The 15,797-nt window shown below is 44.6% G+C and overlaps 1 protein-coding gene across 1 annotated transcript in view; it reads left to right on the top strand.

Moving 5' to 3' along the window:
• Window positions 1-15,797, top strand: part of LOC136875891 (dipeptidase 1-like) — a 164,269-nt gene that overhangs the window by 61,029 nt on the left and 87,443 nt on the right. The window contains exon 6 of the mRNA XM_068228242.1: window positions 1,102-1,231. Within this exon, the coding sequence (XP_068084343.1) occupies window positions 1,102-1,231 (130 nt within the window). The remainder of the gene's footprint in view (window positions 1-1,101; window positions 1,232-15,797) is intronic.

Genomic DNA, 15,797 nt, shown 5'->3' with positions numbered 1-15,797 from the left:
TTGCTTTGAACCTTATATTTTCGTCCTGAGTTATTACTATAGCTGTTCGATAGAATACTGAACTTTATGTAAATTCTATTAGATTTTTTGAGTTTCTTTATGCCAGTTGTATTTTGTTTTGCGGTTACGGAAAAAGTCAAAGATTTGTTTGGTTAATCTATTAGAGTTAATTCTGAGAAGATAAACGTAAAATGTATCCTTCTTTTTCGCATAGTATCCGAGAGGTTTTTTTTTTAAATTTTCTTGTAGAGCGTTTTATCCTTGATGTATGTTATCTTATTGTCCTGAAAGTTTGGTCCTATGATCTTTAACATTTTCCTTTCTTTTAGCTCGTATTTCTCCATCTGGCCTTTGAAATTCATGTTTAGTGTTTCTGCTGCGTCTAGTGCTTCTGGTTTAATGACAGTTTTATAATGTTTAATTTTGGTCCCGCATGAAAGGAATTTCTTGTTGTATGTATCTTTTGTTAGTTTATTATTATTATTTATTTAACCGGGCGAGTTGACCGTGCGGTTAGGGGCGTGCAGCCATGATCTCGCATCCGGGAGATACTGGGTTCGAACCCCACTGTCGGCAGCCCTAAAGATGGTTTTCCGTGCTCTTCCATTTTCACACCAGGCAAATGCTGGGGCTGTACCTTAATTAAGGCCACGGCCGCTTCCTTCTCACTCCCAGGCCTTTTTTGTCCCGTCGTCGCCATAAGACATATCTGTGTCGGTGCGACGTAAAACCAATTGAAAAGAAAAACTAAGGGCGTGAAAATGAATGAATCCCTAGGCATCGAATATTCTAATAGCATCGGGGTAGGAAAAGAACAATAGTTGAGCAACGGAGCTCAGATAGGTTAGTATGAAAGTGAGGAGCTTGGCACAAGTGAGTGGAAGTAATTCCAGGACTCAGCTACGAGAGGTGTGGTCGCCAACGCACGCTCCCAAGTTAAGAGCCCCTGGGGTAGAAATGCCTAGACAGAACCTGTCCTGCAGACCACGGTCGTATTCTTCCAAATCCTAGACATACAAATCCCGCCATACGAGATTCCTATATGAACTCAAGCATTACAGGAACCTTCTAAATAAACTCGAACATTTTCTTCTGTTCCAGTTTTGGTCAGCCTACGTCCCATGTGACGCGCAATACAAGGATGCCGTTCAACTTACGTTGGAGCAAATAAATGTGATCCGACGTCTATCGGACAGTTACAGTGCACTGCAGTTCGTCACTACAGTCCAAGGTAGGAATGACTTGATTACCATCTACATAATCCAAAAGTCTTTCTTATTTAATCCTTATGGCGGAACTTACGATGTTGTATGTTCGCAATAAGGATTTTCACTTATAGTTCACACAATTTCTACTGGACGGCGTGATTAGCTCAGTGACTTAGCTGCTGACCTCCCAGCTGGAAATCTGAAGTTCGAATCCCGGCCTATCCAGAATCGAGATCTATAACTCAAGAGTCACGTGGTGTCAGGAAGGGCATCCGGTTTTAAATCCCTGTCCAAAACCCAAATGAGCCTGTACGGCTCCAGCGACCACAGGAATAACTGGAATAAGGTGAAGAAAGTAGTTGTTGTTGTTGATGTTGTTGTTGCTGTTTACAAAACTTATATTCATTTTGTTGCTAGTTATATTTTCTTCTTCTTGCTCCTGCCCTTTTTCTCCAGTTGTTTGAGATTGGCAATATCTGTGACTTTAGACCAGTTTTACGTCTAGGTGCCCTTTCTGACTCCAACCCTATGTGAAGGGATGTATTCACTATTTCGTCTTTGACCGAGCGAGCTGATCGTGCGATTAGGGTCACGTAGTTGTGAGCTTGAATTCGGGAGATAGTGGGTTCGAACCCCACTGGCGGCAGCCCTGACGTGGTTTCCCATTTTCACATCAGACAAATGCTGGGGCTGTACCTTAATTAAAGACACGTTCGCTTCCTTCCAAATCGTAGGACGTTCCTATTCCATCGTCACCATAAGTCCAAAAGTTGACCAAGAGAATTCGGATAGGATAGGTAAAAGTAAGAATTTTGACACGAGTAAGGGGATACGACGCCAGGAATCAGCTAAGGGTCCAGTTGTCGCCAACCCAAGCTCCCAATTTAAGAGGACCTCACCCCTTTTAGTCTCTTCTTACGACAGGTAGGGAATACCGTGCATTTTACTCTACCACCCCTACCCTAAAAGGAAGGTGGTTTAAAATGTGATGTGTTGTATATGCCGTATAAGAAATACTGTAATGCACAGTAAACATCCAATTCCAGAATCAAAGACATTTTTCAGACGCGTCTAAATTCCCCACCTGTCCGAGAATCGAACCTGGGATTCTCTGAATCGAAGGCAATTACGCTGGCCATTCAGCTAAGGTGTTGTACCTTGACATTAGTACATTGTGTGTGAGAGTACAATCCGTCACCTGATTGCACTTATCAAATTGGAATAATATCCGGAAACATGATCTTTTTCCCCCCTTTTTCTTTCAATTTGCGTTACGTCGCACCGACACGTCTTATGGCGACGTAAGAATAACAAATGGATAGGAATGGAAAGAACGAAGCGTGAACTTAATTAAGACGCAGCCTCAACATTTGACTACTGTGAAAATCGGAAACCACGGAAAACTATCTTCAGGGCTGCCGACAGTGGGGTTCGAACCTACTAGCTCCCGAATGCAAGCTGACAGCTACGTGACGGATACCGCGGAGCCACTCGCTCGGTGGAGATATTATTCACAGGAAGTTATTAACAGAAAGTCTAAAAGAAGGTATACGGGAAATAAAACTCGCAATACTCTCCCTTTTATTTGTTATATTTTCGACTACTTGCGAGTGAATCTCAGGATGGACATTCAGTTAACAATTAATTCTTGGCTATTATTTAAACGTAGGTCTAAGGTGTCGTTACATTCATACATGTACAGTCAAAATACACCTGATGTCACCAAGGTAGTATAATTCAAAGATCTGCCAAAGGTAATGTGTATCTCATTTTGCTGTTATCCTGTGTAACTGTTTGTTTGGTCAAGTCATGTCTCCAATCTAGATATAAACTTGACAAAATTAACCATCCACGTAAACCAAATAATTTTAGAGTTTCTTCTCGACCACTTGAAATTTAAAAGGGGAAAATTATTTTTCTGCCTATGTTCTTACTTAATTAATTTTGGGGAGAAGTCTATAGTGCAGAGACATGTTTAAATTGCTAAGAATTACGCAAGAAACCGGAAGACATGAAGAATTAAATCCTTCTCCTGAAACACTTTTACCATTTCCTTCCGAGAAACTTTCATGGTTTCCACAATTTGTGTGAAAGTGCTTCCTAATTTTCTTTCTCCCCTTGTTCCTGGCGTATCCTGATTAATTTCGTTGCGTCAATGAAATAATGTGATTTATATACACTGACTGACAGAGCAAATGCAACACCAAGAAGGAGTGGTTCGAAAGGGATGAAAGTTGGGGAAAAAACAGAGACGGCACGGACGAATAATTGACGTTTATTTCAAACCGATATGCAGGTTACACAATGCGCACGGCATCGATTCAGTAGGATGTATGACCACCGCGAGCGGCGATGCACGCAGAAACACGTCGAGGTACAGAGTCAATAAGAGTGCGGATGGTGTCCTGAGGGATGGTTCTCCATTCTCTGTCAACCATTTGCCACAGTTGGTCGTCCGTACGAGGCTGGGGCAGAGTTTGCAAACGGCGTCCAATGAGATCCCACACGTGTTCGATTGGTGAGAGATCCGGAGAGCACGCTGGCCACGGAAGCATCTGTACACCTCGTAGAGCCTGTTGGGAGATGCGAGCAGTGTGTGGGCGGGCATTATCCTGCTGAAACAGAGCATTGGGCAGCCCCTGAAGGTACGGGAGTGCCACCGGCCGCAGCACATGCTGCACGTAGCGGTGGGCATTTAACGTGCCTTGAATACGCACTAGAGGTGACGTGGAATCATACGCAATAGCGCCCCAAACCATGATGCCGCGTTGTCTAGCGGTAGGGCACTCCACAGTTACTGCCGGATTTGACCTTTCTCCACGCCGACGCCACACTCGTCTGCGGTGGCTATCACTGACAGAACAGAAGCGTGACTCCTCGGAGAACACGACGTTCCGCCATTCCCTCATCCAAGTCGCTCTAGCCCGGCACCATGCCAGGCGTGCACGTCTATGCTGTGGAGTCAATGGTAGTCTTCTGAGCGGACGCCGGGAGTGCAGGCCTCCTTCAACCAATCGACGGGAAATTGTTCTGGTCGATATTGGAACAGCCAGGGTGTCTTGCACATGCTGAAGAATGGCGGTTGACGTGGCGTGCGGGGCTGCCACCGCTTGGCGGCGGATGCGCCAATCCTCGCGTGCTGACCTCACTCGGACTGCGCCTGGACCCCTCGCACGTGCCACATGTCCCTGCGCCAACCATCTTCGCCACAGGCGCTGCACCGTGGACACATCCCTATGGGTATCGGCTGCGATTTGACGAAGCGACCAACCTGCCCTTCTCAGCCTGATCACCATACCCCTCGTAAAGTCGTCTGTCTGCTGGAAATGCCTCCGTTGACGGCGGCCTGGCATTCTTAGTTATACACGTGTCCTGTGGCACACGACAACACGTTCTACAATGACTGTCGGCTGAGAAATCACGGTACGAAGTGGGCCATTCGCCAACGCCGTGTCCCATTTATCGTTCGCTACTTGCACAGCACAGCGGCGCATTTCACATCATGAGCATACCTCAGTGACGTCAGTCTACCCTGCAATTGGCATAAAGTTCTGACCACTCCTTCTTGGTGTTGCATTTGCTCTGTCAGTCAGTCAGTGTAAATAAAACTAGCTAATGCACCTCCTTTTGACAGGACGGCCAGGTCGGTGAAACAATAGTACGCCTGCGGTCTACCAATATCAAATTCCAGTGCTGGACTCTCCTTGCCGCAGACAGCGGTGAAAACTGCTCTGATATATTCCATTCAGAGTCTAAATTCCCCATTCCTACCTACCCCTCCACATCAGTGACCGAGTCTCTAGAATACTAGGCTGCACCAGTGTATCAAGAACCAGTAGTTTTAAATATACGGTACGATCGAGAGGAATTCCAAGATAAAAAAATGGAAAGTTATGTAACTCCCTATATCCTCCCTACCAATATTCAGAGACGGACTGTTGAACTCAACAAGTTAACTCCCCTCGATCGTGCATCAACAGACGTCTGCTCACGGCCTGCTTTGGGATAGACAGTCCGTTAGAGTATCGGGACATGATCTTTCTGCTACGATAAAACTGTATGTCAAGGAAGACTATAATTTACATTTTCTTCTTTCTTCTGTTACAAAGGATTTTTTTTTTTTTTGGGGCAAGATTAGCATTAACAACAGCAGAGGGCAGGAAATAAAATACGTAAAATCGTTAAGGTTTTCATTATTTACCGTCCATTCCCACTGGAGACAGCCACTGTTCTCTTCAAAAATAAGGAATAAGGAAACAACCTCATTAACTTAAAAAAAACGGGCAATAATTTTACCCTCTTTACCTTCATGTCATAGCGTCTACGGAATACGATTTTCTTTTTCGTTCATAAAGACCTCGCATCTTCGAAGGAAATCCTGTAAAAGACGTCGTAATTAGTCTTCTATTATTGCACTTATCAATCTACTTAACTAACTTATCCATGATGGATAATTGTTGCTGTGTATTTTTGATTGAGTGCGTCAAGTAAATCACGTGTCTCACTAGCACAAGACTCACAGGGCAGAGGATGGGACAAAGAATCCATTCTCTCCCACCAGGCAGCCAAATGCTCGACTGTTGGGTGGGAAAATTCAGCCTGCCCTTCCCATCAGTTCATTATGAGCACCTTTCTTGGGTTTACTTTAAGATCTTGTTTGATGGTGAAAATATAGTCCATAAAGAAACAAATGCAATGTTTTGACGGAGAAATGTGTACTTCTCCTTTAAATGCGGTAATAATAGTAATAATAATAATAATAATAATAATAATAATAATAATAATAATAATAATAATAATAATAATAATAATAATAATAATAATATCCCGAACGAGTTGGCCATGCGATTAGAGGCACGCAGTTGTGAGCTTGAATTTGGCAGATAGTGCGTTCGAACCTCACGGTCAGCAGCCCTGGACATGGTTCTCCGTGGTTTCCCATTTTCACAACAGGCGAATCTGGGGCTGGACCTTCTTTAAGGCCACGGCCGCTTCCAACATACTCCTAGCCCTCTCCTATCCCATCGTCGCCGTAAGACCTATCTGAGTCGATGCGACGTAAAGCAACTTGTATGTAATAATAATAATAATAATAATAATAATAATAATAATAATAATAATAATAATAATAATACTCGTATGAGGTAAGTTACCGAGCATAAGCATTTCAATTTGACGCCATACAGGTTGTGTGCTTGTCAGTTTCGACGTTCAGCTTTATTCTACCACCTAGCGAGTTGGTCGTGTAGTTAAGGTCAGGCAGCTATGAGCTTGCATTCGGGAGATATCGGGTTTGAACCCCACTGTTGGTAGCCTTGAAGATGGTTTCCGTGGTTTCCCGTTTTGACACTAGGCGAATGCTTGGGCTGTACTTTAATTAAGGTCACGACCGCTTCCTTCCCAATTCAAGCCCTCTCCTATCCCATCGTCGCCATAAGACCTATCTGTGTCGGTGCGACGTAAAGCAAATATACATATTCTACCAGATCGCACAGTAAACCGAATATATGTTCACTGATCTATGGTTGAGTTCGAATTAACTTCGTCGGGTAACACAAGTTGTGCCGGCATCGTACGACATGGAGTGTCGAAAATAAGTGTTTCCATCCTTAAAAATATCTGACTTCCTCTTGCGGTTTTGAATCAAGTATACTGGGATCCCGAGTGTGACAGTCACTAATCCACAGAGATAGCGAATCCAGTAAAACAAAGCATTCAGGCCAAGAAGACCATGGAGAATTGAAAAGTAAAGGTTTCCCTTAACCGTAACCTCGGCACAAAGTGGGATGAAATGGTTTGTTATATGCCCGGCTAGCTGTACTCCTAGGAATTAACCTGGTACTCATTTTTGCTTCAGGCTGAATGAACCTCAGGACCATGTGCCTTTCCAAAAGCGGAAATCTCGTTTCTTAAATTTTTCGACTTACAGAGCCGGGAATCGAATTCACGTACTTCCCAATGAATCGAGCTCGGCTAAGTTGATTCTGGCTAATCTTGTAGTAATATTTATTAAGACAATGATGAAACTTAAGTTACTAAAAAAAACATTTTCACCATGCTAATTTCGTCTGTCCCCCCACAAAACAGTGATGAAGTAATTAATCCAAAAGACGATTTCAATGCGAGGCGGAAGTAACAAGAAAATGATTATTTTATGGTTTCCTTTTGTTTCTAAAAATAAATGTACCTTCATCTCTTGACAGAAGTCTGTAAATTAACTCACAAACTACTAAATGTACAACTTACTTTGTTCGTCAAGGTACAATTAAAATATATTTCCTATAATTCATATTCCATTGCAGCTCTGCTCATTAGCGCTCTCAATTAAATTACAAATTTAAGAGCGGCTGTTTTTAATTGTCTTGGAGAAGGAGGTAAAAATGAGGTAAAAAAATGAGAAAAAACAGAATTCATCTGGCACAAGAGGGACGAGGAGAAGTGGAATATACAAAAGAGAGCTAGAGAAATAGCAGAAGCGCTATTCTCCCGTTTCTTTCTCCATTTGCGTCTGCTGTTTGATTCCAGTCATCAGATATTGCGGAGTACTTCCAAAAAAGACCTTGTGATGTGCATATTAATTTGGAAAAAAAGTAGTGCTGAGTACCACCATACGGGGCATTCATGGTCGTCATTCAGGGGTGCTCAAACTGTGCGCACTACACATGTACCAGTTCGACGAAATCTCGATAGCTGCAAAGGTGAGAGCAGGCTAGGTTGTAACATCCCGTGTGCTGGTAGGTCATTCTGGCGAGATATACTGTACGTTTCTGAATGTACAGAGAACCTGGAAATGGAGATACAATATGAGATGAGGCTCAAAAAGTAAGCTCGTGCTTGATTTTAGCTGCCTCGATTCGAGGGGGTGGGGTGGATGAATTATTTTCGGATCGAGTAGGGGTAACATTAGTCGTCACGATAAAGAATACAGCAATGTATTCAAAATTTCAGTCAATTGGAGCCCTGCAAGTGAAGCAGACGTGTGTGTGGGAGTGCTAATTGTTGAATAAGTGGAATTGTGATGGCATAGAACTCTACCGAGCTGTCATCGGCCGATGGAATAACCGCATATAGTACCAGGTATGTTGACTAAAATGTGATGTCAATTACTTTGAAATGGTGTTGGCAGCGACAGTGATCGCGGTGCTAATAGTAGTTGGAGGAGTTGAAACCAATCCTTGGCAATTAATTTGGGAGGGTATTTAAAAAATTAAGGAGGTGGTAAAAGAGCTCAGTCATGCAGACACAACGAAATAGCTGATCAGGGAATAGAATAAGGACATTAATGACTTGAAATATAGGCTGAGAGGTGACATAGCAGGTATAAGAGAATGCCTGGATAAATACCAGGAGGAAGTGGAAATTGCAAAGGAACGTCGCTTGTTGTTGGAGTGGAGCACACGGGAGCTGGAGCTGTAGGTCCAGAGATCAACGCTTGCCCAACGTACCAGATGCCTGATCATATATGAGGTATTAGTATCTTCTGTATTCAAACTGTCAGCAAGCGGTACATAAAAAGGACACAGTCCAAACCGGGAAAGGAACTTAATAGCAGTTTATTAGACCGTGGAAGCTTCATCCCTATTAAAAATGGTTATTAGTCTGTGATGCGCTGATATCAATGCGAGTGCGGGTTGTTGCACGTATCAATGCTAAGGGAGGGTGCTTTGAACATTTCATGTAACAAAGAGTTTCATATGCTGGTACGTTCAGTTCCTGTATGTTTACCATGATTAATGCGTCATGTAGAGTTGTAGAACCGAGCAAGCTGGCCGTGCGGCTAGAGGCGCCCAGGTTCGAGCTTTCCTTCGCGAGATAGCGGGTTCGAACCCCACTGTCGGCAGCCCTGACGGAGGTTTTCCTAGTTCCCCATTTTAACACCAGGTGAATGCTGGGGCTGTAACTTAATTAAGGCCATGGACGCTTCCTTCCCACTTCTAGAATTTTTCTATCCCACCGTCGCCATAAGACCTATCTGTGTCAGTGCGACATTAAGCCAAATGTGAACAAAAAAAGAGTTGTGCTCGTAGATGAGTTCTAACATAGAAACAAAGTGTTTCCGGACCCATGTCCTTATTAGATATTTTCTTCTTCTACGTATGGGAAACGTATCCTGAAAGTTTGGCCGTGCCATGTGCGACCTGTGTTAAACAATGCTTCCCAGGCAGTGGTGGTAAAGTAAACTCGAGTCCTCATCCCGAGGTGGTGCAGCCCTTTTTCAGCCACACTCCCAATGGAGGTGAACCATTTCAACCACATACCAGCCTCATGCATTTCTTACATTTCTGTCAGTACCGTCCCGAAGGACGGCAGCTGATGGCACTAACAGTTATGCCACGCAGGCGGACGGTTGTGGCGGTGATTAAAAATGAAAAAAAAAAAAAAAGGAAAATCCACAGCCTATTTCCAGTCATTCGACTGGGTCAGGAATTGAATGCAAGAAGCCCCCATCTAGTGGCGAGGATAGGAAGTGTGCCTGCTGCCGAAGCCTGTCGCACTCCTCTGGGGCAATGAAATGAAATGAAATGAAATGAAATGTTAATAGAGAGTGTTGCGGGAATGAAAGATGGCAGAGAAAACCGGAGTACCCGGACAAAAACCTGTCCAGCCTCCACTTTGTCCAGCACAAATCTCACATGGAGTGGCCGGGATTTGAACCACGGTATCCCGCGATGAGAGGCCGGCATGCTGCCCCCTGAGCCACGGAGGCTGTTGGTGATGATTATTATTTTAAAAATAAGTACAACTGGGCAACCATCCTCTGTCAACACTAATCAAAGGGAAAATGGAAGGGGCTCGGACAGTTCGAGAAATGAAGGTATCAGCCAAAATAAGGAAAGGTACATGAAAGGAGTGAAAATGATTCTCTAGGTCTCGTAAAACTTATTCCATCAGGGTCGGAGAAGAACAAGAGTTGACCAAGGGAGGACGGATAGGATGGATGAAAGTGAGGAGCCTGGCACAACTAAGTGTCGAGCAATGCCAGGACATAGCTAGGAGAGCCATGGCTGCCAACCCACGCAACCATGTTAAGATCCCCTGGGCTCTCTTTTTCTCGCCTCTGACGGCAGGCAGGGGATACCATAGATGTTAATATATCGTCCCCATCCACAGAGGGAAATGCTTCTCAGTGAACTCGGGACGGTATATGCAAAGAAGGGAAGTTCCAAGTTCATTGTATCAGTTCTGCAAGTAGCGTTATAAGAATGTTGTACCTGGGCTGGGTTTAGCCCTTGCCTTCTGAATTCAAGTTGGCAGGTTCGATCCCGGTTCAGTCCGGTGGTATTTGAAGATGCTCAAACATCAAACTCGTGTCGGTAGATTTGTTGGCATGTTAAGGAACTCCTGCGGGACAAAATTCCGGCACATTGGCGTCTCCGAAAACTATAAAAGTAGTTAATGGGACGTAAAACCAATAACATTAGGAATACTTTCCTTCTCTTTGCTTTACGTCACACCGACACAGATAGGTCTTATTGCGACGATGGGATAGGAAAGGCCTAGGAGGTGGAAGGAAGTGGCCGTGGCCTCAATTAAGGTACAGCCCCAGATTTTCCTGGTGTGAAAATGGGAAAACATGGAAAACCATCTTCCGAGCTGCCGACAGTGGGGTTCGAACCCACTATCTCCCGGATGCAAGCTCACAGTCGCGTGCCCCTGACCGCACGGCCAACTCGCCCGGTACATTATAAATGTAGGGTAGGATTCACTTTAAGCTAGAAGGAGGACAAGCCGGCCATACGCCTAGTACAATATTTCGTGATACGAAAGCTCAGTGAAGACTTGTAGGGCAAACTCAGCGTCAGTCATACCGTGTTATGGATTTTCGCAGTAAATTATATACATTTGTTCAATAAATGCTTTGACAACTAAGATAGACAGCCCAGTCAGGGAATTAACTAGCAGGTTTAGGACAATTTGTAGAGAATGTTACTCAAAATCGTTATGAAGTTCTTGAGATAAATCATCATCATCATCATCATCTGTTTACCCTCCAGGTTCGGTTTTTCCCTCGGACTTAGCGAGGGATCCCACCTCTACCGCCTCAAGGGCAGTGTCCTGGAGCTTCAGACTCTTGGTCGGGGGATACAACTGGGGAGTATGACCAGTACCTCGCCAAGGCGGCCTCACCTGCTATGCTGAACAGGGGCCTTGTGGAGGGATGGGAAGATTGGAAGGGATAGGCAAGGAACAGGGAAGGAAGCGGCCGTGGCCTTAAGTTAGGTACCATCCCGGCATTCGCCTGGAGGAGAAGTGGGAAACCACGGAAAACCACTTCGAGGATGGCTGAGGTGGGAATCGAACCCACCTCTACTCAGTTGACCTCCCGAGGCTGAGTGGACCCCGTTCCAGCCCTCGTACCACTTTTCAAATTTCGTGGCAGAGCCGGGAATCGAACCCGGGCCTCCGGGGGTGGCACCTAATCACGCTAACCACTACACCACAGAGGAGGACCTTGAGATAAATCTGTTTAAAGAAAACCGGAATGGATAAACCTACACTTACTGACTAACAAATAAATCTCTATGGCTACTTAGCTCAACGTTCCAGTGATATTCCAACATACGGTTATCGAGAAGCCGGCCAAACAATAGCCGCATTTCGCGCGAAAATTATCTACTTAGGTTTATTTTACCTGCGTGCACGTGTTCTCACATACACTCGAAACAATAGAACACTCAAATATCTTGATATGTACCTTATCTGATGTAATATTGTGCATCAGTTGTCTTGAATAATACATTCACACAACTGTGTTATACTGATCAAACCGACAGCCAATATACTACATTACTGATAATTGCTCGATTGGATTAAGATCGGGGGATCCGGTGGGCCAATCTATGGTCGTAACTTCACTGGAGTGCTCCTCCAACCACCTGTGTGCCACCACAGAACGTTTACCTGATGAAACGTCGCATCTCCATCGGGGCATTCTAAAGCCAGAAAGGGCTGCAGATGTTCTCAAAGAATGTCCACATATCGTGCACCTGTCAGTACAAACTACATTAATTTAATAATTACATTCTACATTAATTTAATAAATATATAGGAAGACTGCCATCAAAAAAAAAGGTTAAATGCAAAAAGAAAACAACATATTTTCGTGCTTCAAATCGTGTTCTATATTTATGTTAGGAATACACTGAATGGCCGGAAGTCATGGGAAGTCCCTGAATGCGATGTTAATAACGAGTTCCTCCTCCGCGAGCTCTCAAATCGGCAGCAATACGGTGAGGCATCGACTCTACAAGGGTATACCAGCATCGATACCATCCCATAATTGCTCGATTGGATTAAGATCGGGGGATCCGGTGGGCCAATCTATGGTCGTAACTTCACTGGAGTGCTCCTCCAACCACCTGGGTGCCACCACAGAACGTTCACCTGATGAAACGTCGCATCTCCATCGGGGCATTCTAGGGCCAGAAAGGGCTGCAGATGTTCTCAAAGAATGTCCACATACCGTGCACCTGTCAGTGCTTCCTCTAGCCGGACAGTGAGGGCCATGAGACCATGAGAACGCCACCCAGACCACAATAAGCCACCTCCCGCTTATACACAACCGTGTTGACACGCAGGATCCATAGCTTCATGGGGCATACCGCCACCCTCTCACGCACCCATCAGCTCGATACAACTGGAACCGGGATTTATCGGACCATACCACACGCTTCCACTGTTCTATGGTCCATTGCCGATATTTGCGGTCTCATTCACGTCGTATAGCTCTGTGTCGAAGTGTCAGTAAAGGGGCACGAGTTGGTAGTCGGCTGGTGAAGCGGTGCAGTTGCCTCCTTACAGTCGAGCACTCGAACACCCAGTATGGATCTGCGGAGGCGACGTGATGTCCGTTTGTTAAACACCTGTGATCTTCCCGTACGGTTGTAAAATTCTCTCTGCGATATTGAAGATCCACTTTCGACACTGTTGACCTCGGAAACCCGAAATCGCGTGTAATTTCCGCAGTGCTATGACCCATGCGCCGTACACCGATGATCATGCCAAGTTCAAAGTCGGTTAACTCGCGATGTGTTGCCATCTTTACGACGCTGGTGTCTGTGACAGACTGCTCAGCTACGACGCAGTTAGCCGCAACTCTGACTGGTCATACACGGCATATTTTCTTATTGGACACCCTTTCTCGTGACTTTGGCCACTCAGTGGACGTATGTACTTCTAATCGCTACTTATTTACAATTTCAATTATTCATTAAATATCCACTATAAATGCAATTTGAGCTACAGATCTTTTCAACACAATTTCACCCGATAAAATATCGAGCTCCCGCTATATAACCTCTGTTAATTAACTTCCTTTTTTTCTATTTGATTTGCGTCGCAGCGACACAGATATGTCTTATGGCGGCGATGGGATAGGAAAGGCTTGGGAATTGGAAGGAAGCGACCGTGGCCTTAATTAAGGTACAGCCCCGGCATTTGCCTGGTGTGAAAATGAGAAACCACGGAAAACCATCTTCAGGGCTGCCGACAGTGGGGTTCGTACCTACTATCTCCTGAATACTGGATACTGGCCGCACATTCTTATATTCAGGAACGTATAAATTTTAAGCAGATCATTTTTTGTATTAGAAAATGTATAGTACTTCTATGAACCAACTGGATAGGGTGAGTTGAACACCAGACAAGAGAGGTTCTGTTATTTAAGTTGGGCTGATCACTCATGTAAGGTAAGGAGAAGATCATAGAAGCAAACTACGGTTAGTATTCGTTTCAAAATGGGGGTGCTGAGTGTTTCAATAAGTTACTCACACCATTCTTAGAACCTTTTACCAAAATTTTAGTTTACTTCAAGACGAGATTACAGAAGCAAATACCGAGCTCGATAGCTGCAGTCGCTTAAGTGCGGCCAGTATCCAGTATTCAGGAGATAGTAGGTACGAACCCCACTGTCGGCAGCCCTGAAAATGGTTTTCCGTGGTTTCCCATTTTCACATCAGGCGAATGCTAGGGCTGTACCTTAATTAAGGCCACGGCCGCTTCCTTCCCACTCATAGGCCTTTCCTCTACCATCATAGCCATAAGACCTATCTGTGTCGGTGCGATGTAAAGCAAATAGAAAAGAAAATAGAACCAAATGAAATTGGTTTAATTACATTTCCTGTACATTAGTGTCTTGATTAATAGTGCTGTTGGTCATTAAAATTACAACAGCTTCAAGGACACACTTGATGGACCTAACCTTGGGAAATGCATAGAGCAGGGTTGATAAGTGGCCTGATTTGTTGTTCAGCCGAGTGGCTCAGCACGTGCGCCAATCGCGACACTGTTAATAGGTGTACCGGAGGTGGTAGGAAAGCCACTGGGAAGTAGTGGCACTGTGTTTTCGCGCCGTTCATATGCTGCACAGTCGGAGTTAGCATGCCATGTCAAAACACGACAACCATGCAAACAGATTTTCTCCTTTGAAAGTGGGAGAATTTTGGCCTATCGGAATCGTGGATTTTCGTACCACGAAATTGCTTTTCGCGCTGGAATTAGTATAACCTCAGTGAAGCGCATGTGGAATGAGTGGGTCGAAGAGGGACGGGCTGAACAGGAAGACAACGACCCCCTCGATCAACGAGCACAACGACAGACATCTGGTGTGCACGGCGAATACGGACCGTGCTGCCACATAAAACAACTTCGCTCAGGATTTCAAGCATCTGATATATCAAACTGAGTTTGCTGGTACAATTCCTCGTCGTCTGCAGCTGTGGGGCATCCTTTCCCGACATCCATTTCTGCGTCTGTCATTGACTGGCCACCAAAGTCGTCGTAGGCAGCAATGGAGTTTGGAACGTTGAGTGTGGTGGAATGACAGTGCCATCGCGTTCTCCGACGAATCCTACTTCTGTTTGAAGCTCCACGTGTGATGGCATCATAGTGCACGCTTGACCGTGTCCTACATTGTGCACCATCGTACTGCCCTGGCACCTATCATTTTGATAATGGGCTGCCATCTGATTCTAGTCCCCTGACCATCGATTGTTAGCTCGTGGAGGTTATTGTCCCTTATATTCTGAGCCAGCCTTCAGCTGTGCACCAATAAATCAGTGCGCGTCTGTGTGTTACATATTAGTTCCTGGGTGGCCACAATGTCACATTGCTTCCATGTTCTATGTGTTCACCCCATCTTTCACCCAGCGAAAACATATGGTTCATGGTCGGAAGTCAACTGGCCTGCCACAGGACATCTGCGTCCACAACGAATGAACTTTGAGTAGAGATGTCCCTGATGGACAACCGAAGTCTTCTCTCAATGCCGCGTCGTGTGGCAGCGGTTATTGCCACTCGTGGGGGTCACACCGTACCGATTTCTCCATTTTCTGTACATCGTACTTACCTACAAGAGTAATCATGTCACCTGTATGATGGGTAATCTGTCCAATAAATCTGGTAAATTTTCTTGATGTTGAAATTTTAACGACAATCAGTGTAGTTGCCATGTTACTTAATGTTTCTCTTGTTGACTAGGGTCTTTTACAAAATAAATTATATTTTCATTTAGAAGACATTAATTATATTATAGGCAAACCTTGACACAGGGATTTGTTCCAATGTAATGAATGTTTATAATAATAATAA

Source organism: Anabrus simplex, chromosome 6, assembly GCF_040414725.1.
Source record: "Anabrus simplex isolate iqAnaSimp1 chromosome 6, ASM4041472v1, whole genome shotgun sequence".
In the NCBI taxonomy this organism is placed as follows: Eukaryota; Metazoa; Arthropoda; class Insecta; order Orthoptera; family Tettigoniidae; genus Anabrus; species Anabrus simplex.
This window is presented reverse-complemented; position numbering and strand designations above follow the sequence as displayed.